The sequence below is a fragment of the Jaculus jaculus genome, chromosome 14 (assembly GCF_020740685.1).
Source record: "Jaculus jaculus isolate mJacJac1 chromosome 14, mJacJac1.mat.Y.cur, whole genome shotgun sequence".
NCBI lineage: Eukaryota > Metazoa > Chordata > Mammalia > Rodentia > Dipodidae > Jaculus > Jaculus jaculus.
Genome location: NC_059115.1, coordinates 5,842,247 through 5,866,248, shown reverse-complemented (window position 1 = coordinate 5,866,248; position 24,002 = coordinate 5,842,247). Strand labels below are relative to the sequence as shown.

Genomic DNA, 24,002 nt, shown 5'->3' with positions numbered 1-24,002 from the left:
TAGTCAGTAACCATGTGGGGGTATCAGCAGAAAGAGCTGGGGTGAGGGCGAGGCAGGAAGGAGAGCTGTAACCGGGACCTGATAGGTCTTGAGAGGTGGTCAGGTGAAGAACTTGGGGATCAGTGTTCTAGGCAGAGGGAACAGCATGTGGGAAGACCTGGAGAGAGTGTGTGGTCAGAACAAGGGGACTGGGCCTGGGAGAACGTGAGGGCTTCTTACGTGTGTATGGACACCTCTGTGCTCAGCAAGCTGTGAGCAAGATGAATCCGCACCTGACTGCACTTGGAGGGGCCAGGTCTTTGGGGAGGACTAGTTTGAAATATATATAGGTTTTTTTTTAGGGTAGTGTCTCACTCTAGCCCAGGCTGACCTGGAATTCACTATGTGGTCTCAGGATGGTCTGGAACTCATGGTAATCTTCCTACCTCCACCTGTCGAGTGCTGGGATTAAAGGCATGTGCCTGAATTTATTTTTTGGGGGGTTGTTTTGAGGTAGAGTTTCACTCTAGCCCAGGCTGACCTGGAATTCACTATGTGGTCTCAGGGTGGCTTCAAACTTAAAGCAATTCTCCTACCTCTGCCTCCTGAGTGCTGGGATTTCAGGCATGTGCTACCACGCTCGGCTATTACTTTCTTTTGTTTTTGAGCTAAGGTCTTGCTGTAGCCCAGGCTGAACTGGAATTCAGTATGTAGTCTCAGAGTCTCAGGGTGGCCTTGAACTCATGGCAGTCCTCCCAACCGTGCCTTCTGAGTGCTGGGATTAAAGGCGTGCACAACTATTCCAGACTATTATATTTTTTATTTTTTTTTAAATTATTTATTTATTTATTTATTTATTTATTTAAGAGCAACAGACACAGAGAGAAAGACAGATAGAGGGAGAGAGAGAGAATGGGCGCGCCAGGGCTTCCAGCCTCTGCAGACGAACTCCAGACGCGTGCGCCCCCTTGTGCATCTGGCTAACGTGGGACCTGGGGAACCGAGCCTCGAACTGGGGTCCTTAGGCTTCACAGGCAAGCGCTTAACCGCTAAGCCATCTCTCCAGCCCTATTTTTTATTTTTATTTATTATTTTTTTTGTAGCAAGCCGAATGGACGGGATTTTTTTTTAGAGAGAGAGAGTGAGAGAGAGAGAGAGAGAGAGAGAGAGTGTGTGTGTGTGTGTGTGTGTGTGTGTGTGAGTGGGGAGAGGGAGAGATGCCAGGGCCTCCAGCCACTGTGATCAGACTCCAGATGCGTGTGCGCATGTGACACCTGTCACACTCCTGTGACCTTGTGTGTGTGGCTTACGTGGGACCTGGAGCATGGCATGAGTGCTTAGGCGTGGCAGGCAGGTGCCTAACAGCTGAGCCACCTCTCCAGCCCTGCTGTGAATTTTATCATTAAGGTCTTATGTACTCTAGGATAGGCCTTAAACTGGCTATGTAGCTGAGGCTGACCTTGAACTTATGTCCTGCAGCCCACACCTCCTGCAGGAGTACCGGTGTGTAGCCTCGTGAGTGGTTTAGGTGGCACTGAGGGCCAAGTGCGGGGCTTTGTGTGTGCACTCTGCCAAGTTACATCCCAGTCTCAGCAGTTAACAAAAAACAATTTTGCCAATAATTGATGTTTATTGAGCAGTTAACTGCATGACCGGGACCTTGCTGAATATTCCATAGGTGACTTCATTTTATCCCCCTCACAGCTGTCCCAAGGGGCAAACTGCTGTCATTCCCATGTTCCAGAAGCCCAGAGAAGCTCAGGGCCTTTCCCCAGGGCACACCTGGAATCGGGCCAGTCTAGACTTTGGATCAGGGAACGCTTCTGCTCTGTTGGCTAAGGCAGACTGAGTGCCAGGTACAGTCGGGGAGGACTGCACCCCCCCACCCCCAGGGAGGGGCGCTTACCGATGCGGGACCCATGGCCATGCTCTGCCGGGCCCAGGTGGAGGATGGCCAGGGCCGGAGCACGAAAAGCTTAATTTGCTGTGAGGTCTCCAGGATCTACCCTGAGGCAGGCTGGTAGGAGGTGTGTGCACTTCCCTGATGGGCCACAAGGTGGCACCTTCTACCTTTAGGACGGGACCACGGACTACAGAGCTGGCTTGAGCTCCCTCAGTGAAGAGATCCTACAGCTCAGCTCAGCTGGCCTTGAGCTATTAGACTTCCGGCCTCTGGGTGTAAGCACCACCATGACCACCTCCAGCCGGCCTCCATACAGAGAGCCCACAGGAGAAAAACTGCCCCCGAGGTGGCAATCCAGTCAGAAAGCAGACGGTCAAGTTGACAGGTGTCAAGTTGGCCGGGGCCTGGGCTAGGAAGGACATATAGGAGAGTCTACGTCATCTGGGCAGGCAGGCTTCCTGGAGTGAGTGGAGATCAAGTTGGTAGGAAGGAAGAACATTCTGGAAGGAGAGAGCCACAGTGGCAAAAGAACAGACTGGCTGGAGCCCTGTGGGGTTGAGGGGGGTGGGAGGAGGGAAGGGGAGAAGTCGTAGGCCTAGCGGGAAGGTCCTTGGGGAGCTGGGTCCCCTAGCTGGGAACGTTTTATTAGGAGAATTTCCAGGCACACAGGAGAGTGCGCAGTGATGCTCACGTGCGGGTCCGCTGGCTTCAGTGGTAACTCAGCCTCTTTTCCTCCTCTTTGAGCATCTTTGTGCCCTCCCGGGAACCAAAACCTAGGTATCATTATCTCTTCCAAAAACACTTACACATATGTCCTTAATGTGTACAAACACTGAGAAACAGCTGTGCCACACCTGTAACACCAGAACTTGGAAGGTGGTGGTAGAGGATTGTGAATTTGACGCCAGCTTGAGCTACATAGTCAGACCATTTCTCAAGAGACCAAGAACTGGTAATATGGCCTAGCTGTGGAGCATGTGCCTACAATTCAGAGTGAGGGGCTGGGGCGTGGCTCAGAGGTAGAGCACTTGTCTAGAGTCCACAGTGAGGGGCTGGGGGCGTGGCTCAGAGGTAGAGCACTTGTCTAGAGTCCACAGTGAGGGGCTGGGGGCGTGGCTCAGAGGTAGAGCACTTGTCTAGAATCCACAGTGAGGGGCTGGGGGCGTGGCTCAGAGGTAGAGCACTTGTCTAGATCCACAGTGAGGGGCTGGGGGCGTGGCTCAGAGGTAGAGCACTTGTCTAGAGTCCACAGTGAGGGGCTGGGGGCGTGGCTCAGAGGTAGAGCACTTGTCTAGAGTCCACAGTGAGGGGCTGGGGGCGTGGCTCAGAGGTAGAGCACTTGTCTAGATCCACAGTGAGGGGCTGGGGGCGTGGCTCAGAGGTAGAGCACTTGTCTAGATCCACAGTGAGGGGCTGGGGGCGTGGCTCAGAGGTAGAGCACTTGTCTAGATCCACAGTGAGGGGCTGGGGGCGTGGCTCAGAGGTAGAGCACTTGTCTAGATCCACAGTGAGGGGCTGGGGGCGTGGCTCAGAGGTAGAGCACTTGTCTAGAGTCCACAGTGAGGGGCTGGGGGCGCGGCTCAGAGGTAGAGCACTTGTCTAGAGTCCACAGTGAGGGGCTGGGGGCGTGGCTCAGAGGTAGAGCACTTGTCTAGAGTCCACAGTGAGGGGCTGGGGGCGTGGCTCAGAGGTAGAGCACTTGTCTAGATCCACAGTGAGGGGCTGGGGGCGTGGCTCAGAGGTAGAGCACTTGTCTAGAATCCACAGTGAGGGGCTGGGGGCGTGGCTCAGAGGTAGAGCACTTGTCTAGGATCCACAGTGAGGGGCTGGGGGCGTGGCTCAGAGGTAGAGCACTTGTCTAGATCCACAGTGAGGGGCTGGGGGCGTGGCTCAGAGGTAGAGCACTTGTCTAGATCCACAGTGAGGGGCTGGGGGCGTGGCTCAGAGGTAGAGCACTTGTCTCGATCCACAGTGAGGGGCTGGGGGCGTGGCTCAGAGGTAGAGCACTTGTCTAGAATCCACAGTGAGGGGCTGGGGGCGTGGCTCAGAGGTAGAGCACTTGTCTAGGATCCACAGTGAGGGGCTGGGGGCGTGGCTCAGAGGTAGAGCACTTGTCTAGATCCACAGTGAGGGGCTGGGGGTGTGGCTCAGAGGTAGAGCACTTGTCTAGATCCACAGTGAGGGGCTGGGGGCGTGGCTCAGAGGTAGAGCACTTGTCTAGATCCACAGTGAGGGGCTGGGGGCGTGGCTCAGAGGTAGAGCCCTTGTCTAGAGTCCACAGTGAGGGGCTGGGGGCGTGGCTCAGAGGTAGAGCCCTTGTCTAGAGTCCACAGTGAGGGGCTGGGGGCGTGGCTCAGAGGTAGAGCACATGTCTAGAACCCATAGTGAGGGGCTGGGAACATGGCTCTGCTGTAGAACTCTTCCCTGGCATACCAAAGGCCCTGAGTTACTTTCCCAACACTGGGAAATAAAGAGCAGCACTTCTCTCAATGGTCTCTACACCCAACACTAGTAAATTGTAGTTCTGTAATTTTATCTGCTACTCTGTGTGAGTATGTTCACACTTCTCTATCTCACCAGTATCTTCTGTTGCTGTTTGAAGTAGTATCCAAATACTTCTGATTACTGCTGTTTGTTAATGTGTTTCTCTTTAAAAAAAATTTTTTTGTTTATTTATTTATTTGAGAGAGACAGAGAGAGAGAGAGAGAGAGAGAGAGAGAGAGAGAGAGAGAATGGGCACGCCAGGTCCTCCGGCCACTGCAAACGAATTCCAGACACGTGCGCCCCCTTGTGCATCTGGCTAATGTGGGTCCTGGGGAATCGAGCCTCGAACCGGGGTCCTTAGGCCTCACAGGCAAGCACTTAACCGCTAAGCCATCTCTCCAGCCCTCTTTTTTAATTTTAATTACTTGAGAGTGACATGGGCGGGGGGGGGGGGAGGGAGGGAGAGAGAGAGAGAGGGAGGGGAGGGAGAATGGGCACGCCAGGGCCTCCAGCCACTGCAGACTCCAGATGCAGGCACCACTTTGTGCATCTGGCTTACGTTAGTCCTTGGGTATGGAGCCTCAATCCTGGGTCCTTAGGTTTCACAGGCAAGCGCTTAACTGCTAAGCCATCTCTGCAGCCCAATGTGTTTTTAAGTAGCTTTTGTTTTCAAGGTGGGGTTTCACTGTAGCTCAGGGTCTCCTGGAATTCACTATGTAGTCTCAGGGTGGCCTCGAACTTACAGCAGTCCTCTTACCTCTGCCTCCCAAGTGCTGGGATTAATGGTGTGAGCCACCACACCCGGCTTGTTTTTTCCACTGACTCAATATACTGTACTTTGCGTAAGTATTCAGTGGACATTGATAATTTTCACTTTGGTTATCTCATACACATGCATGCGTGCACACACGTCCACACACACTGCTTGCATCTGGGTGTATCCAGCCCTCTGCTAGGCTGTACGAGATAATACCAACCCAACCATTCAAAGGGGTCATCTCATTTTGGGGTATCTCTTTGAGATTTGTTTTTTATGTTTGTTTGTTTGTTTTTCGATGTAGGGTCTCACTCTAGTCCAGGCTGACCTGGAAGTCACTGTGTAGTCTCGGTGTGGCCTTGAACTCAAAGTGATCCTCTTACCTCTGCCTCCCGAGTGCTGAGATTAAAGGCGTGCGCCACCATGCCCAGCTCTTTGTATGTTTTTTAGAGATAGTATCTCTCATCCAGGCTGACCTGGAATTCACTTTGTAGTCCCAGGTTGCCCTTGAACCCACATAGATCCTCCTGCCTCTGCCTGTAAAGTGCTGGGGTGAAGGTGTGTGCCACCAAGCCTAGTTCTCTTTGAGATTCTTTTTTGAGGTAGGATCTCACTCTAGCCCACACTCACTAGGACTTAAACTCACAGTGATCCTCCTACCTCTGCCTTCCAAGTGCTGGGTTTAAAGATGTGTGCCACCACACCTTGCGTCTTTTTTAAAAATTAATTTATTTATTTGAGAGCAACAGACACAGAAGAAAGACAGACAGAGGGAGAGAGAGAGAATGGGCGCGCCAGGGCTTCCAGCCTCTGCAAACAAACTCCAGACGTGTGCGCCCCCTGGTGCATCTGGCTAACGTGGACCTGGGGAACCAAGCCTCGAACTGGGGTCCTTAGGCTTCACAGGCAAGCGCTTAACCGCTAAGCCTCTCCAGCCCACCTTGTGTCTTTTTGAGATTACAAAATTATTATTTATTAAAGGGGGGGGGAAATGGTTGTGCCAGGGCCTTCAGCCACTACAGATAAACTCCAGACCCATCTATTACTTTGTACATCTGGCTTTATATGGATACTGAGGAATTGAACCCCAGCAGTCAGATTGCAAGTAAGTGCCTTTAACTACTGAGCTCTCTCTCCAGCCCTCTTTGAGATTTTGTAAAAAATATTTATTTATATGAGGAAAGAGGAAGAGGGAGGGAGGGAGGAAGACAGACAGAGAGACAGAGACAGAGAGACAGAGAGAGAGAGAGAGAGACAGAGAGAGACAGAGAGAGACAGAGAGAGACAGAGAGAGAGAGAGAGAGAGAATGGGCATGCCAGGACCTCCAGTCACTCAGATGAAATCCAGATGCATGCATCCCCTTGTGCATTTGGCTTATGTGGGACCTAGAGAATAGAGCTGGAATCCTTTGGCTGTGCAGGCAAATGCTTTAACCGCTAAGCTACTACTGAGCTCTCTCTCCAGCCCTGAGATCTTTCTTTCTTTCTTTTTTTTTTTTTTTTTTGTTTTTTTAAAAAGAGATACACTCAAGATGACTTAAAAATTTTATTTGTTTATATGTTTGTTTATTTGAGAGAGGGAGGGAAGGGAGGGGTAGAGAAAGAGAGAGAGGGAGAACGAATGCACACCAGGGCCTCCAGCTGTTGCAAACAAACTCCAGATGCATGTGCCTCCTTGTGCATCTTGCTCACATGGGTCCTGGGGAATCGAACCATGGTCCTTTGACTTTGCAGGCAAGCAGCTCAACTGCTAAGCCATCTCTTCAGCCCTGAGTAGTGTCTTTTGATGAACAGAGGTTCTTTTCTCGTGTGGGTTAACTTCTACTTTTCAGGAGACTTGTTTATGTTCAGCTGGTGTTTTCATCAGCACTCCAACCTTTGAACAGAGCATATCTCTGGGTTTATTTGATGAGTAAATAATGTTCCATTTTTTATTTTTATTTTTATTGTTTCGTTTTTCAAGGTAGGGTCTCACTGTAGTCCAGGCTGACCTGGGATTCACTATGTAGTCTCAGGGTGGCCTCGAACTCACAGTGATCCTCTTACCTCTGCCTCTTGAGTGCTGGGATTAAAGGTGTGCACCACCACGCCCAGCTCTTTATTTTTATTTATTTATTTATTTATTTCAGAACAGCAGAAAGAGAGAGAGGGGGCCACTGCAAACAAACTCCAGATACATGCGCCCCCTTGTGCGTGTGGCTTACATGGGTTCTGGGGAATCGAGCCTTGAACTGGGGTCCTTAGGCTTCACAGGCAAGTGGTTAACCACTAAGCCATGTCTCCAGCCCCCACGTTACATTGTTTGTGCATATGTGGCCTGTGTATGCGTGTTTGTATGTATGTGGGAGCACATGACCTGTGGAGGGCAGAGGGCAGCGCTGAGCATCTTCCTCAGTAGTTCGCCACCTTTTATTATCATCGTGTTTCCTGAGACAGGACCTCCCACTGAAACTGGAGTTCACAAGTCTGGTCATTCTTTTGTGTTTACTTGCCCAGTGCTGGGGTTTCAGGTGCGCTCCCCCACGCCCGGCTTCTGCGTGACTGTTGGGGTCCGAACTCTGGTCCTCATAGTGCACAGCAAGCGCTTCACCACTGAGCTGCCTCCCCAGCCCCTGGTCCCATTAAACACTATTTATTTACTTTTGTTTATTTGAGAGAGAGAGAAATGGGTGCACTCGGCCCTCTAGCCACTCCAAGTGTACCCCACATGCACACCCCACCTCATGCCTCCAGTGCACGTGGGTTCTGGAGAATAGAACCTGGGTCCTTCGGCTTTGCAGGCAAGCGCCTTAACTGCTAAGCCATCTCTCCAGCCTTTATTCCGGTTTTTATTAGTTTTCTCCTCCTAATCTTTAGAGACTTTAAAAAATTTTTATTTATTTGTGGGGGCATGGGAGAGAGGGAGGAAGGGAGCGAATGGACACACCAGGGCCTCTAGCTGCTGCAAAAGAACTCCAGATGGATGTGCCACCTTGTGCATCTTGCATACATGGGTACTGGTGAATTGAACCTGGGTCCTTAGGCTTCACAGGCAAACTCCTTAACCACTAAGCCATGTTTCCAGCCTGGGGCTTAAAAAAACAATTTTTTTTCTTTGGTCTTTCGAGGTAGGGTCTCACTCTAGCCCAGGCTGACCTGGAATTTACTACATAGTCTCAGGCTGGCCTCAAACTCACAGTGAAACCTCCTACCTCTGCCTCTCAATTGCTAGGATTAAAGACATGCACCACCATGCTTGGCTCTTAAAAGTATTTCTTTATTTGCAAGCAAAGAGAGAGAGAAGTGAGACAGACAGACAGAACAGGTGTGGCAGGGCCTCCAGCCACTGCAAATGAACTCCAGACACAGGCGTACCCCTTTGTGCATCTTGCGCTTATGTGGGCACTGGGGAATCGAACCTGGGTCATTAGGCTTTACAGGCAAGCGCCTTAACAACTGAGCTATCTCTACAGCTCCCTTTTTGATTTTATAACTATCTTTTTCTGGTGGTGACAAATAGTAGTTTTCAGGGATAGTAACAAAATAATCAGTTTGTTTTACTGTAAATAATAACCAATTTAATTTTTTTATGAGAGAGAATTGGTGCACCAGGGTCTCCAGCCTTTGCAATTGAACTCTAGACATGTGTGCCACCTTACGGGCATGTGCACAACCTTGCGCCTGGCTTATGCGAGACCTGAGAGTTGAACTTGGGTCCTTAGGCTTTGCAGGCAAGCGCCTTAACCACTAAATCATATCTACAGCCCCAATGTGATTATTATAAGAGTTGGGAATAAAGGTGACGATGTCTGTGCAGACCACTTTAGTCCTCAGGCAGTGCCCCCTTGCTGCCACACTGTGTAGTCACACCACACGGTGCTCCAACACTGTACCAACTCTGATATCGAGTGAGTTCTTTTTATGCCAGTTTTCTTCTAGCTAGCCAAGCTTGCCCATAGTCCCAGCTATGTGGGAAGCTGAGACAGGAGGGCCACTGGAAGCAGGAGGTAAACACTAGCCCAGGAAACACAGTGAGTCTCTGCCTCTACAGAAAATATTTTTATAATTTCTGATTCCAGATTCAGAGCTAGAAAATGTGGTTTTGTTCAGAGACGCCTCAGTTTACCTCTGTGTTCCTCCCTTCTCATTTTATTCATTCATTTATTTTTATTTTTCTTGAGGTAGGGGCTCACTCTACCTCAGGTTGACCTGGAACTCACTCTGTAGTGCCAGGCTGGCCTTGAACTCAGTGATCCTCCTACCTTTGTCTCCCAAATGCTGGAATTAAAGGCATGTGCCACCACGCCTGTCAGTCATTACATATGTAATTTTTATTTTTTTCGAGATAGGATCTTGCTGTAGCCCAGGCTGACCTGGAATTCACTATGTCGTCTCAGGTTGGCCTCAAACTCACAGTGATCCTCCTACCTGTTCTTCCCGAGGGCTGGGATTAAAGGCCTGTGTATGTATGTATTTTAATGCATACACATATTGTAGTTGCTTACTTTTACAAAAGGGACTTCCTTAATATATTGTTCTGTGCCATTTAGTGTTTATTTGAGAGAGAGAGAGAGAATGTGCGCCCCAGGGCCCCTAGCCCCTGCAGACAAACTCCAGATGCATGCACCACTTTATTTTTTATTTTTATTTTATTTTATTTTTTTTTCAGAAGCAACTTATGGTTTATTTCTTGCTGTCAGTTTTGAAGGGACGTCTCATCATGGTGGGGCAAGCATGGCAGAGGCAGCCAGCCAGGCATCACACACTTCAAGGAGACACAGTCCATTATGAATGGTCAGGCCATCACATCACAGGTAGTTGGAAAGCAGACAGTGCGAGTCAAATGTGGCAAGTGAGGCTGGGCTGTAACACTCCAAGGCCTGCCCCCAGTAAGGCTCTGTCCCCCAAAGACTCCACAATTTTCCCATGCAGCACCATCAAATGGGGATCAAGTATTCAAATGTGAGGCCATGGGGGGACATTTTACATTCAAACCACTAAAATGCCTTCCAATGAAAACCTCAGAATGTTGGAGATTCCAGATCCATGGGATATCTGCCAAGGAAAGCTACAGGCTGCACAGCCAGATGGCTGGAGCTACCCAGACCACTGGGACCCAAATGATTCCAACACAAGCCCCAAATGCCAGATATGGAGCTGTAAGATTTGCTGTGGCATGCACCACTTTATCCATCTGCCCGACCTGGGTATTGGGTCCTTGGGCTTTGCAGGCAAGCGTCTTAACCGCTAAGCCGTCTCTGCAGCCTGTTCTGTGCCGTTTAAACCTCTGTCTCCTAGTGTCCTGCAGACGGCAGAGCGTCCACCACCGTCTTTCAGGACTGCGTGGGTCTCCTCTGAGTGCACAACCACAACAGAAATTCGCCTCCTTTTGTTAAGGGACACTTAGGTTTCCTTCTTAAAAAGCTTCATGTTGTTTCCTTTTTAAAACATATTTATCAGGCTGGAGAGATGGCTTAGCAGCTAAGTGCTTGCCTGTCAAGCCTAAGGACCCCGGTTTGAGGCTCGATTCCCCAGGACCCTCGATAGCCAGATTCGCGTCTGGAGGCCCTTTGCAGTGGCTGGAGGCCTTGGTGTGCCCATTCTCTATCTATCTGCCTCTTTCTCTCTCTGTCACTCTCAAATAAATAAATACAAAAACAAACAAACAAAAACATATTTATTTGAGAAAGAGGGGGGTCGAGAGAGAATGGACACAGCAGGGCCTCCAGCCACTGCAGACGAACTCCAGATGCATGCGCCCCCTTGTGCATCCGGTTTACATGGGCCCTGGAGGATCGAACTGGGATCCATTGGCTTTGCAGGCGAACACCTTAACCGCTAAGCCATTTCTCCAGTCCTTCATGTTATTTTCTTCAGGGTCTTGTTGAGCGCAGTTTCTAGTAAAAGGAGACCCTGAGATCTGGCTGGGAAGGGTGGGTGAGGAGGAGAGCACCAGGATCAGGCCTGGCTTTCATGGGGTGCTCAGACCAATGACCTCTTTTAGAATCAGAAGATACGAGACTCTGTTCCCATTCCTTATCTCCTACCTGGAAAAACGCGTCTTTGCTGTGGGATGGGTGAAGGCTGTGTGTGTGTGTGGCCATGTCTTTGTGGTGGGATGGGTGAAGGTACTGTATTGTGTATGTATTTCCATGTTATCACTGTAGGATGGATGAAGGTTGTGTGTGTGTGTGGCCAGCCTTTGCGTTGGGATGGATGAAGGTAGTGTGTGTGTGTATGTGTGTGTGTGGTCAGTCTGCGGTGGGATGGTGAAGGTAGTGAGTGTGTGGTCAGTGGGCGGTGGATGGTGAAGGTAGTGAGTGTGGTCAGTGGGCGGTGGATGGTGAAGGTAGTGTGTGGTCAGTGTGCGGTGGATGGTGAAGGTAGTGAGTGTGGTCAGTGGGCGGTGGATGGTGAAGGTAGTGAGTGTGTGGTCAGTGGGCGGTGGATGGTGAAGGTAGTGAGTGTGGTCAGTGGGCGGTGGATGGTGAAGGTAGTGAGTGTGTGGTCAGTGGGCGGTGGATGATGAGGGTAGTGAGTGTGTGGTCAGTGTGCGGTGGGTTGGTGACGGTAGTGAGTGTGTGGTCAGTGTGCGGTGGATGGTGAAGGTAGTGAGTGTGTGGTCAGTGTGCGGTGGGTTGGTGACGGTAGTGAGTGTGTGGTCAGTGGACGGTGGATGGTGAATGTAGGGAGTGTGTGGTCAGTGTGCGGTGGATGGTGAAGGTAGGGAGTGTGTGGTCAGTGTGCGGTGGATGGTGAAGGTAGTGAGTGTGTGGTCAGTGTGCGGTGGATGGTGAAGGTAGGGAGTGTGTGGTCAGTGTGCGGTGGATGGTGAGGGTAGTGAGTGTGTGGTCAGTGTGCGGTGGATGGTGAAGGCAGTGTGGGGTCTGGGCAAGCTCCCCCACCCCGTGAGGAGCGGGAGGGTGGACCGAGCCGCTGTCCCCTCCTCCCGCAGGGTGTCCCGCCTGGCGGCGGAGAAGCGCGAGCTTGAGGCGCAGCTGGGCCGCTCGCGGGAGGAGGCGCTGGCCGGCAGGGCGGCGCGCCAGGAGGCCGAGGCGCTGCGCGGGCTGGTGCGGAGCTTGGAGCTGGAGCTGCGGCAGGAGCGCGGCCTGGGCTCGCGAGGGGTGGCCCGCCGCGGCCAGGACTGCCGCCGCCTGGCCAAGGAGGTGAGGCGGGCGGCGGCGGGGCGGCGGGGGGGGTGGTGTCGGGGGGTGGGTGTCGGGTCCCCGGCGGGGCTGGACCCTGCGGCCTTCTGCCCGCAGCTCGAGGAGGCGAAGGCGTCGGAGCGCAGCCTACGCGCGCGGCTGAAGACGCTGAGCGGCGAGCTGGCGCTGTGCAAGCGGGGGTGAGGCCGCTGGGCCGGAGGGGCGTCTGCAGCGGGCCGGGCAGGGAGCTGGGCGGGGCTCGGGGTCTGGCCTGGGGCGCAGCCGGGGAAAGGGGGGTCTGCGGGCTGCTGTCCGCCGGCCTTGCCTGGCCTGGGTGGAGGGACATTGGGAAGGGCTCCCGCGGAGCTGTGTCCGGCGCAGGTGTCAGTGGGCAGGGCGTGACAAACGGGGTTTGGAGTGGGGAGCTGGACTCGGGGAGCGGCGGCGCATTGGGAAGGGAATATGTGGGAGTTGGGGGTGGGCTTGAGGGTTCAGAGCAGCGCAGTTGGCACCAACACTGGGGTTTTCCTGGCCAGTAGGAAACTAACAGCGGGTCCTGTGCCCGCAGGAGACGGGCGCTGCCAATGGGCCCGGCCCCGGCCCGGGAAGACCGGGCTTCGTCGTCCCGCGAGCGCTCCACGTCTCGTGGCCGCGGTGCCACCCGATCCTCGTCGCGGGAGAGCGGCCGTGGGGTCCGGGGCCGAGGCCGACCCGCCCGTCCGTCACCCTCGCCCTCAGGTCTGTGCCCTTCTGCCCTGCCTTGGATGCGGAACAAGCTCGCCTGGGAGGCCGGGTGGTGACCCCAGCCTCCTCCCCACACTGTCCTAGGTGGCCGCGCACCCCGTTTCGATCCTACAGCCTTTGTGAAAGCCAAGGAGAAGAAGCAGAGAGAGATCAGGGTGAAGTCAGTGCCTCTCCCCTGCCCTCACCCCTGCTGGGTACCTGGTCCCTCTCCGTGCCAGCCTGTCTCCCTGTCACTTGACCCCAATCTGGTTTCTTCCCTTCAGGCCTTGTTCCTCCCTCTGCCCATCTCTGCCCCCCCATCCTCCCGCCCATCCCTGGCCCTCCTCCCGCCCCCGCCCCTCACCTGCTGTGCTGGTCTCTCCATCCCCGTGGGCTGTGTCCCCAGTGACCCCCGGTGGGTCACCACGGGGCGGGCTCCTCCGTTTCCCAGGCAGCAGCAGCAGCGCCACCGGTTGGGCAGTGGAGGAAGCGGGGACGGCCCTTCCGTCTCCTGGTCTCGGCAGACCCGGCCTCCAGCCGCTGTGACCGGCCGAGGGGACGCCGCGAGCGGCTCCCGGCACCGCAGCTCCTCGGGTAAGCGCGGGGCGGGCGGGCGGCGCGGGGGGCGGGCGGCGGGCGGCGGCGCTCACTCGCCGTCTCCCCCAGTGGACAGCTTCCGCAGCCGCTGCTCGTCGGCCAGCTCCTGCAGCGAGTTCGAGGACTTCTCCGAGTCGCTGTCCAGAGGGTAAACGTGGACCGCGGGAAGGGCCGTCTCGGAAGGGTGCCGTGGAGACCGGAACCGCCCCTTGGAGGGGCGACTAGAGGACAGAGGCCGAGGGTCTCTACCCGAGCCAGGCCAGTGGGAGGCACAAAGACCCCTCCTGTGCTCTCTCCGCAGCCCCCGCCGTGGCCGCGGGAAGCCGCCCAGCCCCTCGCCCTGGAGCGGGTCCAGCCCGGTGAGTGTCTCCCACGCCTGGAGGAGCCACGGCCAGCTGGGCGGCGATTCTGTCCGGGGGGCAGGTTCGAGTCTGCAGTGACTCCGGGAGGGAGGCGGGCGTCCCAGGCCACAGGTCTGTGCCCAGGCAGGAACGCGGGCGGGGGGCAGTTTGCGGTTGAAGGCTGACCCCTCGAATTACCAGCTCTTCAGAACCGGCCCCCGCCCCGCCCGTCCTACCGCAGGGGCGAGCAGCCCATTCACTCTGACCTGCCAGGGCTCTTCACTCCAGCACCCCTCTTTTAACCCCCCAGAAATCCACTGCACCTTTATTGGAGGACCGGGTAGCAGGAGGGAGGACGGTTGGGGCGGAGGCGGAGGCGGGAACCATTTCTGGAGCCATATCGCGGCGTTGCCGAGCCTCACTCGCGGTAGTGCGGCCAACTCTGAATGGCTTCGTAGAGCTGGTCTCCTGGGGAGAGCGTCTGCTGCACGTCGCGGTGTCCCTTCACCTCATACTTGGGTCTCAGGAACCCCCGAGCCACGCCACAGTCCAGCAGGTTCAAGGCAGCCTGGAGGGCGCGTTTCGGAGGCACCCTCTCTGTGGGAGGGGGCACACGCAGAAGTTAGACTGGGGCCTCCCCAGAGGGCACAGCTAGTGAGGTAGGGTGGCGGGTAAACAGCTTCTAGCAGGTCTTAACCATCCTGTGTCCCAGTTCCCTGGACATTTGTGGTGAGAAAGTCAGGGTTCCTGATTCCGTAGGCCGTGTGGGAGGTGAAGCTAGAGGGGCGCCCGGCACGGGGAAGCCTTCAGCCAGAGCTGGTTGTCTGAATTGCCTGGCCCTGGCCCTGGCCCTCCTACCTCCATTAATGAGGTGACATCTAGATGGCGCCTCCTGTGTGTCAAAGAGCACTTTTTGAGACAGGTGCTCACTATGGAGCTGAAGTTGGTCTTGAACTCACTATGTGGTCCAGCCTGGGTTTGAACTCAGGGTTCTCTTGCCTCCATCTGCTGAGTGCTGAGATTACAGCTGGCACCAGGCACCATCCTGCCTTTCTTTTGTTTGTTATTTTGGTTTTCTTTTTTCAAGGTAGAGTTTCAATCTAGCCCAGGCTGATCTGCAATTCACTATGTAGTTCAGGCCAGCCTCAAATTCACAGCAATCCTCCAACCTCTGCCTCCAAAGTGCAGGAATTAAAGGCGTGTGTCACCATGCTGGGCTTTTTTTTTTTTTTTTTTTTTTGTGGTAGGGTCTCACTCCAGCGTAGGCTGACCTGGAATTCACTATGTAGTCTCATGGTGGTCTCAAACTCACGGCAATCCACCTACCTTTGCCTCTGGAGTGCTGGAATTACACCATACCTGACTTTTAAAACAGATTTTTTGTTATTTTAGAGTGCGTGAGAGATGGGGGGGGCGTGGCCTGCCAGGGCCTCAGCCACTACAGTTGAACTCCAGATGCTCCTAGTGGGCATGTGGGCATGTAAGACCATGCGTTTGGCTTATGTGGGGTCAAACATGGGTCCTTAGGCTTCTCAGGCAAGTGCCTTAAACACAAAGACCCTGGCTTGCTTTTTTTTTTTTTTTTTTTCTATTTTGAGGTGGGGTCTTGCTCTAGCTGACCTGGAATTCACTATGTAATCTCAGGGTGGCCTTGAACTCATGGTGATCCTCCTACCTCTGCCTCCCCAGTGCTGGGATTAAAGGCGTGTGTCACCGTGCCCGGGTTTTTTGTTTGTTTTGTTTTCGAGTTGGGCTCTTACTCTAGCACAGGCTGCTGTGGGATTTACTCTGTAGTTCCAGGCTGGCCTTGAACTCAGGACGATCCTCCTGCCTGTGCCTCCCACGTCTTTTTTTTATTTTTTTTTTCCTTTTAAGCAGGGTCTCAACTCTAGCTCAGGCCGTCCTCACTTTGTAGCCCAACCTGGCCTCGAACTCTTGGTGATCGTCCTGTTTTAGCCTTCCAAGAGTACTGGGATTAAAGGCATGCGCCACCACACCCAGCAGATATACTATAGATCAACTGGAGATCGAACACTGCTTCCCTCCCATCAGCTCCTGGACATTCAGCACTCACCCATGTAGTTGCCCATGAAGGTGATGCCAATAGATATGGGGTTCCAGGTGGGACCTGTGTGGGCACCCTTGATGTTCCAGCCACGACCTTCATACACATTCCCATCCTCTCCAATCAGGAAGCTGTTTGGAGGGGGCAGGGTTTGATGAGAACAGGTGGTCTTCCCAGTGAGGACCCCTTCCCCCAAAACTCACCAGTGCTCCTTTCCTGCCATTGCAGGTAGAGTTTCCCCCACATCTCTTCTTCCTTCATTCCCCACAATTCATAACTTGATGGTGGCCATTTACTGTCCCTGGCACGTTCCTAGCACACCTCTGTGCCTACCTTTTTCTCCTTTTTCTGGCAGCAGGAGAGCCACTGTCACCCCTGTCTTACACAAAATCAGAGGGGGTGGAGTCAGTCCCCAAGGTTGCACAGCAGTCCCACCCCTGGTTCCCTTCTGTCTCCCTCCCTCCCTTCCTCTCTCCCTCTCTCTCATGTGCTCCCACAAACAGTCGTCCTCCCCAGTGCTGAGATGCAGACAGTCCAGTCCCCAGAGCCCCCTCCCTGGCCCTCAGAAGTCCACCCTTGCTCCTCTGCCTCTGGCCCATGGAGGCCTCTCAGGATCCAGGACTCGAGGATGTGAGTGAGTTCCTTCCATCCACTTCACTCCAACACGTTTTTGACTGAATGCATCTCCCTGGGCACCTTGGAGTTACACTGGGGTGGGGTGGGGTGGGATGGGGATCTCACCCCCTCCCCCCCCCCCATGACACACAGAATCCTGGAACTTCTTTTTTTGTTGTTGTTGTTGTTCATTATTTATTTATTTATTTGAGAGCGACAGACATAGAGAGAAAGACAGAGGGAGAGAGAGAGAGAATGGGCGCGCCAGGGCTTCCAGCCACTGCAAACGAACTCCAGACGCGTGCGCCCCCTTGTGCATCTGGGTAACGTGGGACCTGGGGAACTGAGCCTCGAACTGGGGTCCTTAGGCTTCACAGGCAAGCACTTAACTGCTAAGCCATCTCTCCAGCCCAAGAATCCTGGAACTTCTTAAGCCAGCTCACTGCCCGCCTTGAGGCCTGGCAGTTGTTTGGGGAAGAAGCATCAAGCAGGTGACTTTCCTGCCACATTCCTGGCAGCTGGCCCAGGGCAGGGGGGGGAGGGGCTTCCTGTGTTTTTCACCTTGCAGGCATCTAAACCTTGGCCACCCTGGGCAGGTGGGGACAGTCAACAGCTCAAAGGACAGGCAAGGAAACTGAGGCTTGGAGCAAAAATAAGAAGGGCACACCCAGAATATTTGACCCTGAACCCCACAGTATAAGAGCAAACAGGTCTGCTACTTCCTAAGGCCATTTAGAGCAGACGCTGTGGGCCTGGGCTCTGGTAGTACTGCTTAGGACTGGAGCTCCTGACCCCTTGCATCTGACCTTGAAGTTGGAGCCTTTGAGTAATAAGATCTTGAGCAGGAAGGGCCAGGGACATCCTTGAGGTTTCTGTCAGTGGGGATTGACAGTACAGACTGGCGAGGCCTAGGGCCTCCATTTCCAGTAAATTGTGCAGGTTGCTTACCTTGGCCCGGAGAACACACAGAGCTCCTATGTCCCCACTGTCTTTGAACAGAGGCCCGTGTGAGGGACTCTGTGACTCTGAACAAGGGACCTGTCCTGCCCTCATTCCCTGTGGTTAGTTCACTGCAGCCAGAGGGTGAGTCTCCAAGAACCCGAGCCAGCCTGTGCCCTCACAGCCTAGAACCTTCTGTGGGTCCCATCTTACCACGAGGTACTTCCGGCTGGCCCTGCGGTCATTCACACTGCTGCCCCAGTTCTGTCCAGCGGCCTCCACCTGTCAGACTTGCTCCTAGCATTCGTCCTGTGGGGTCTCCTACTGCAGTTCCCCCCCCAGAGTCACCTCAAAGTCACAGCCTCTGGGAGGCCTTCCCTCACCTTAAGGGCCTGACTTCTGAGGGTTACCCTCAATCACCTGCAACCCCACCCCCAACCCCGCTCCTGTTAAGACAGGGTTTTTTTGGTTTTGGTTTTTTTGGTTTTGGGGTTTTTTGTTGTTGTTGTTGTTTTTGTTTTTGTTTTTCCAGGTAGGGTCTTACTCCAGCCCAGGCTGACCTGGAATTCACTATGGAGTCTCAGGGTGGCCTCGAACTCACGGCAATCCTCCTACCTCTGCTTCCCAAGTGCTGGAATTAAAGGCGTGCACCACAACGCCTGGCAAGACGTTTTTTGTTTTGTTTTGTTTTTTAAAGATTTTGATTTTTAAAGATTTACTTACCAGAAAGAGGAGGGGGGAAAGGAGAGGATGGGTATGCCAGGGTCTCCAGCCACTGCAAGCGAACTCCAGACGCATGTGCCACTATGTGCATCTGGTTTATGTGGGACATGGAGAATTGAACCTGGCTCCTTAGGCTTTGCAGGCCTTAACCACTAAGCCATCTCTCCAGCCATTTAAGACAGGGTTTTGCTCTAAGCTCAGCCTGGCCTCAGCCTGTAACCTCTGTTGGGGTTACACAGGTGAGCCAGTATGCATGACTCCATCCTGCCTCCGTCATCCATCTAAACTCCCCTCCAAATCTGCCTCTGCCGCTGCTTGCTGCTGGTCTTTGAGCACATAGGGCTGGAGTGGCAGTTTCCAGCAGTGTCCCCAGTCCTGGCACCTAGTAGGTGCCTGGTGGCAATGGCAATGACCCATGCATTTTTTGGGGGGGGCTCCTATGCCATGCTAGGCAGTATCATAGATCTGAATGGTGTGTGTGTGGGGGGGGCGGTTATAATCCCATCGCCCTGTGCCGAGGAGGAGTGGACAGGACCCGTCCATGCTGTCTCGGGCAGCAGTGCACCCGTTGCTCAAGATGGTGACATGGGGACCTGGAGGTGGGCTCAGTCAAGTCTGGCTCCATCCTCCTGACAAGGCAACCCCCTAAAGCCTGTTACCCTAAGAAAAGACCCAATCTAAGGAGGTGGAGGATGTTCCCCCACCCCACCAGGAGAGTTAGGACGAGCCGCAGGGGACTGGAGGGATGGCTTAGCAGTTAAGGCGTTTGTCTGCAAGGGCAAAGGACCTAGGTTCGATTCCCACGTAAGCCAGATGCACAAGGGGGCGCATGCATTCGTTTGCAGTGGCTGGAGCCCTGGCACGCCCATTCTCTTTTTCCCTCTTTCTCTCTTGTCAAATAAATAATAATAAAAGAATACCTTCATTCTCCCCCACCAAGAAAACGAGCCGACCCCCGCCCCCGCCCCCCCCCACTCACTTGTAGCCCACGTCGCACCAGCCCAGCGTCTGCTGGTGGTAGTGCTGCACGATGCGGGCCTGCTGCTGGCAGGAGGCCGGGCTGTGGCAGGGGCTGCCCGCCGTGTGCGAGACCACCACGTAGCGGAGCGGGTGCTGGAGGCGCTGCGAGCACCCGGGCGCCCGCGCCTGCCACGCGCTGCGGGCCACGACGGGGCTGCAGCACGCGCCCAGCCCGAGCAGGGCCAGAAGCGCGCCGGCCGCCGCGGCCAAGGAGGTGGACATGCCGGGTGGGGGTGCGCCGCGCCCCACCCCGGGCCTGGGGACTTTTCTCTGCGGGGACCGGAGGGACGGAGGGGCCCTCGGGTTTGCTTCAGCCCCGGGCCTGGCTTCCTGCTGCCTCCTCTGCAGGGCAAAGGCGGGAACAGGGCGTGGTGCGGGTTGTGGTTGGAGCTTGGGTTAGGCGGGGAGCCGAGGTCAGGAAAGGGGCACGCCCGATTCTTGCCAACCTTTCTCTCCTCTCAGTGGGACACGGTGTCATCTTCCAGGAAGTTGCACAGGAGGGAGAGGCCCCGGTCTTAGCACATATCCTCCTTCCCTTAGTCTCAGGAAGAGTCCTTTATGGGGGAATAATATACATATCACACACACACACACACACACACACGCACGTGTAAGTTTTGAAGCAGAGAGAGAATGGGCGTGCCAAGACCTCCAGCCACAGCAAACGAACTCCAGATGCATGCGCCCCCTTGTACATCTGGCTAACGTGGGTCCTGGAACATCGAACCTTGATCCCTTGGTTTTGCAGGCAAACATCTTAACTTCTAAGCCATCTCTCCAGCCCGTGTTTACAAACCTTTTTTTTTTTTTTTTTTTTTTGAGGTAGGGTCTTACTTTAGCCCGGGTTCACCTGGAATTCACTCTGTAATCTCAGGCTGGCCTCAAACTCACAGCGATCCTCCTAGCTCTGCCTCCCAAGCCCTGAGATTAAAGGTGTGTGCCACCACGCCCACCTACAAAACTTTTAACAGGACAGTCTTGATAGTTTTTTTGTACCTGCAAATGAACATTTATGAGTTCAACAACCGTTTCATTGTATGTTTACCCATTAATCTTACAGGCAGATTTAACTAATTTACTGATAGCTAAGGATGTCTCTTACCATTTCAAAACACCAGTATTTCAGCTTGCTTGTGGAAGCACGGTTACCTCCATGTTCACTTTCTTGAATGCTAGTGATGATGCGTGTCTAGGTGACTGCAGCTGACACACTCGGGAAGGAAGTCTTGGCATTGCTGTAGCATTTAATTCAGATGTAAAATTGTAATGTATCCCCTCAGAACATACTGCGGACTTATTTGGTACTAATTCACTGTAGGTAGGCACCTCATATAAGATAAATAAAAACAGACAAAGTCACTGCCTTTGAAAAAGAAAAAGACACTGGGCATGGTGGCACACATCTGTAATCCCAGCACTTGAGAGACAGAGGTAGGAGAATTGCTGTGAGTTCAAGGCCACCCTGAGAATACATAGTGAATTCCAGGTCAGCCTGGTCTAGAGTGAGACCCTACCTTGAAAAGGAAAAAAAAAAAAAAAAAAGACAGGAAAGGGCACTTTGTCAGCAAGGAAGGCAGAATATATTGCACAGCTGCAAAGATGTCGCAGCCTAATTCTTAAAACGCAGCCAGACAGCGTGATGTAGGCCTGTAAACCTGCCACTTAGGAGGTGGAGGCGGGAGAAGCAAGGAGCTCAAGGGCCATCCTGGGATACATAATGAGTTCTAGGAAGGTGGAGGAGGGTTTGGGGGTGTAGCTTACACTTTGATTAATTACTCCTTCAAAACTGAGTCAGGTTCTGGGTGTGGTGGCTCAGCCGGGCACCCTGGGGGACAGCCTGAGGCTGGAGGTCTGTCTGTGCTGGGCTGGAGTGAGGGCTGAGCGCTGCGCACACAGGCTCCTGCGCTGCCTGGGACTCCTGAGTGGGCCACTGACCTGCCCAGTGGTTGCCGCAGCTGTCACCACAGCGTGCAAGAGAGCTGGGCTTCCACTGCTCCCTCGGCGGGACCGTTTGGTGCCCACTGACCGTATACACCAGAGGCGCCGTTGCTGGGGGTACCAGCCTGGTGTCCTTGCCTCTGGCTGTGGGAATTGTCTCAACCTGGACATTCAACCACTTGAATGAGGAAAAGTTCTGACACTTTAGCAGGTTTATTATTATTAATTTTTATTTATTATGTATATTTATTATTTTATATGTTATATATTATTTATATATAAATAATAATGTTTATTATTATTATTTGCAAAGAAAGAATGACTGAAGATGGATGGGCATGCCAGGGCCTCCACCTGCTACAAAGGAACTCCAGATATTTGTGCCACCCTGTGCATCTGGCTTTATGCTGGTACTGGAATCGAACCTGAGTTGTTAGGCTCTGCAGGCAAGCACCTTACTTTGAGCCATCTCTCCAGCCCAGGTATTGACATAATTGTTATTCTTTCTCTCTCAGCTGCAAGTCCCTGCCACTGGCTGTCGGGTTCTCAGGGCCACCAGAAGCCAGAACTCCACGGGTGTCCTCTGCTTGCTGAGACCAGGACCACCCCACCGCCCAGTGTGTGTCCTCTGGAAACCTGATGTCACATGACCTGTGCACAGGAGAGCGTGGCAAGCTCAGAGCTCTGAAGACCCAGGGCAGCGGGGACAGGAGGAAGGGGGTCACTGCTGAGGCCTGCGCACCCCTGAGAGCGGATCAAGTTTGAACTCCTCCCCTCATGTCAGACTCCTGGCGGCCCTCAGCCTGGAGGTGCAGCGACCTGAGCCCCTCGGCATCGGGACCGCTGACCAGCCAGAGCAGCTGGTCTCGGGCAGCAGCAGGCAGCGGCCCAGGAGCTGGGGCCACTGGGCAGGTCAATGGCCACTCAGGAGGCCTGGGCAGTCCGGGAGTCAAGGAGCCAGCCGGGCCCATGTTCAGTGCCTTGCTCAGCCCACACCGGCTGGGTTGCGCCTGGAGCCCTAAGTCCACCAGGCTCCCTGGAGTCACAGTGGGGATAAAGGGACTCCCCAAGAGAGCTTTCCCCTCCCAAGAATGTGCTTAGAAGAGAACATTGTTTTCTTACTCTTCCTTAGTAAATAGTCTGTCACTTAAATGCTGAGTGAACAGGGCCATTCTTCAGTGTAGTCAAGCATTTAGAGACAAATAGCTTCTAAAACTTTAAACGTGAGAAAAATATATACTTTGACAATTATATTCTTAGGGAAAGAGTATACTGTACACACATTCATAATCTATTAAGTGTAATCATGAGCTGATTTAAAGTAAGCACACTTGTGGGAGCTGTAGAGAAGGCTTAGTGGTTAAGGCACTTGCTGGCAGAGCCAGAGGACCGAGGTTCGATCCCCCAGTACCTGGGTAAGCCAGCTACACTAGCCGTCCATTGGCTAGAGGCCCTGGCATGCCTGTTTTCTCTCTGTCTACCTGCCTGTTTCTCTAATAAATAAACCAGACAATAAGCACACTAGTCTAGTAGCAGCTGGCTGATGTCACAATGTGCATTGTGAGGTCCCTGAAAGCTCTATGACATATCTGAGATATCTACTCCCCTCAGTGCTGTTTGGGCCAGTGGGAGACTTGGTGATTCACCAGACGCTCACACGTAGCAGTCAGTGCTAGTTTTCGCGAATACTTGACTATGGGAAATTTTTTCAGTTTTGGAGGTGAGTTCACACTGTCTTTGGGTGCTTTCCCTTTAAGTAGACTGGACTGTGTCTTTCAAATACTTTGTTTAAATATTTCTTCTGGCTCACATGGTGATAGTTCCATTTTATACTGTGATTTATTCCTTTATCGTTGTACTTTTATTCACTAAATTACGTGTACATTATTTCTAATACTGTGAAAGGGCTTAAGTGTGTGTATTTTGTGTTAATGAACTAAAAACACTCAGTTGATGAACAAGAATGTAAAGATTCGCTCTTGATTTATACTGATGTGTGATACGTACATAGTTTCAATGACCAATGAGATTGGTTTTCAGATAATTGTGAATATCTGCATGTCTGTACTTGAAGCTTTAATAAAAGAGTTGTTAGTGCTAATCCTGTTGTCACAGACTCTGTGGCTTGTTTCTCCTGACCAGTCTGAGCTGTCAGAAACTTGAACCCTGCCTGGCCTTTCCTGTCGTTTGACAATGAGCTAAATGTAGAGGCCCTTATATTTGTGAGTAATTAATACACGGAATATAGTGGGTTGTCACAGGTACTAGAACTTTTTTTTTTTTTTTTGGTTTTCTGAGGTAGGGTCTCACTGTATCTGCTTCACGTCGAAGGGGAACAGTGCCCAGAGGAGCAGTTTCAGCGTCCTGGCTGACCGCGCCCCAGGAGGCCGTTCGCCTCTGCTGCCAGTTTAGGCGGCGTGTGCGGCGTGCTGGGGGAACCGCTGGGCCTCCGCGCAGACCTGCGTGAGACTGCAGTTTATACCATGCGGGAAAATAAGACAGGACTTACTACTAGGAACTACAGAAACCAGTCATTGATGCTTTAAAATATATTCTGTTCATTTATTTGTAAGGGGGAGAGAGAGAGAGAATGAATGAGCAAACCAGGACCTCTTGACACTGCAAATTCTAGATACATGCGCACTACGGGTACTGGGTATTGAACCCAGGCCATCAGGCTTTGCAAGCAAGAGCCTTTAATCCCTGAGCCATCCCTTCAGCCCCCAATCTTTTTTTTTTTTTTTTGGTTTTTCGAGTGGACTTGTAGAAAACTGCAGTGATGATGGTGGACAC

At 53.1% G+C, this 24,002-nt stretch overlaps 2 protein-coding genes across 2 annotated transcripts in view; one reads left to right on the top strand and one right to left on the bottom strand.

Moving 5' to 3' along the window:
• The window catches only part of LOC123454694 (centrosomal protein CCDC61-like), a 31,971-nt gene extending 18,416 nt beyond the window's left edge, over window positions 1-13,555 (top strand). Inside the window, exons 6-10 of the mRNA XM_045133553.1 lie at window positions 12,059-12,269; window positions 12,366-12,448; window positions 12,785-12,986; window positions 13,077-13,152; window positions 13,423-13,555. Coding sequence (XP_044989488.1) covers window positions 12,059-12,269; window positions 12,366-12,448; window positions 12,785-12,986; window positions 13,077-13,115 — 535 coding nt within the window. The 3' untranslated portion in view covers window positions 13,116-13,152; window positions 13,423-13,555. The remainder of the gene's footprint in view (window positions 1-12,058; window positions 12,270-12,365; window positions 12,449-12,784; window positions 12,987-13,076; window positions 13,153-13,422) is intronic.
• Window positions 13,556-13,629: 74 nt separating this feature from the next.
• LOC123454698 (peptidoglycan recognition protein 1-like) lies at window positions 13,630-19,606 on the bottom strand. The gene is made up of 3 exons (XM_045133557.1): window positions 19,231-19,606; window positions 15,984-16,105; window positions 13,630-14,506 (listed from the first exon to the last, which is right to left on the bottom strand). Exons 1-3 carry the CDS (start codon window positions 19,491-19,493, stop codon window positions 14,328-14,330), a joined length of 564 nt encoding a protein of 187 aa, XP_044989492.1. The 5' UTR covers window positions 19,494-19,606; the 3' UTR covers window positions 13,630-14,327.
• Window positions 19,607-24,002: the final 4,396 nt, after the last annotated feature.

Excerpts from the sequence above, each read along its gene's own strand:
- LOC123454698 (XM_045133557.1), bottom strand. The coding sequence starts at position 19,493 with ATGTCCACCTCCTTGGCCGCGGCGGCCGGCGCGCTTCTGGCCCTGCTC. Across the intron at positions 16,106-19,230 it reads TGGTGCGACGTGGGCTACAA|CTTCCTGATTGGAGAGGATG; the intron begins GTGAGTGGGGGG and ends CCCTCCAAACAG. Across the intron at positions 14,507-15,983 it reads CTTCATGGGCAACTACATGG|AGAGGGTGCCTCCGAAACGC; the intron begins GTGAGTGCTGAA and ends CCCCTCCCACAG.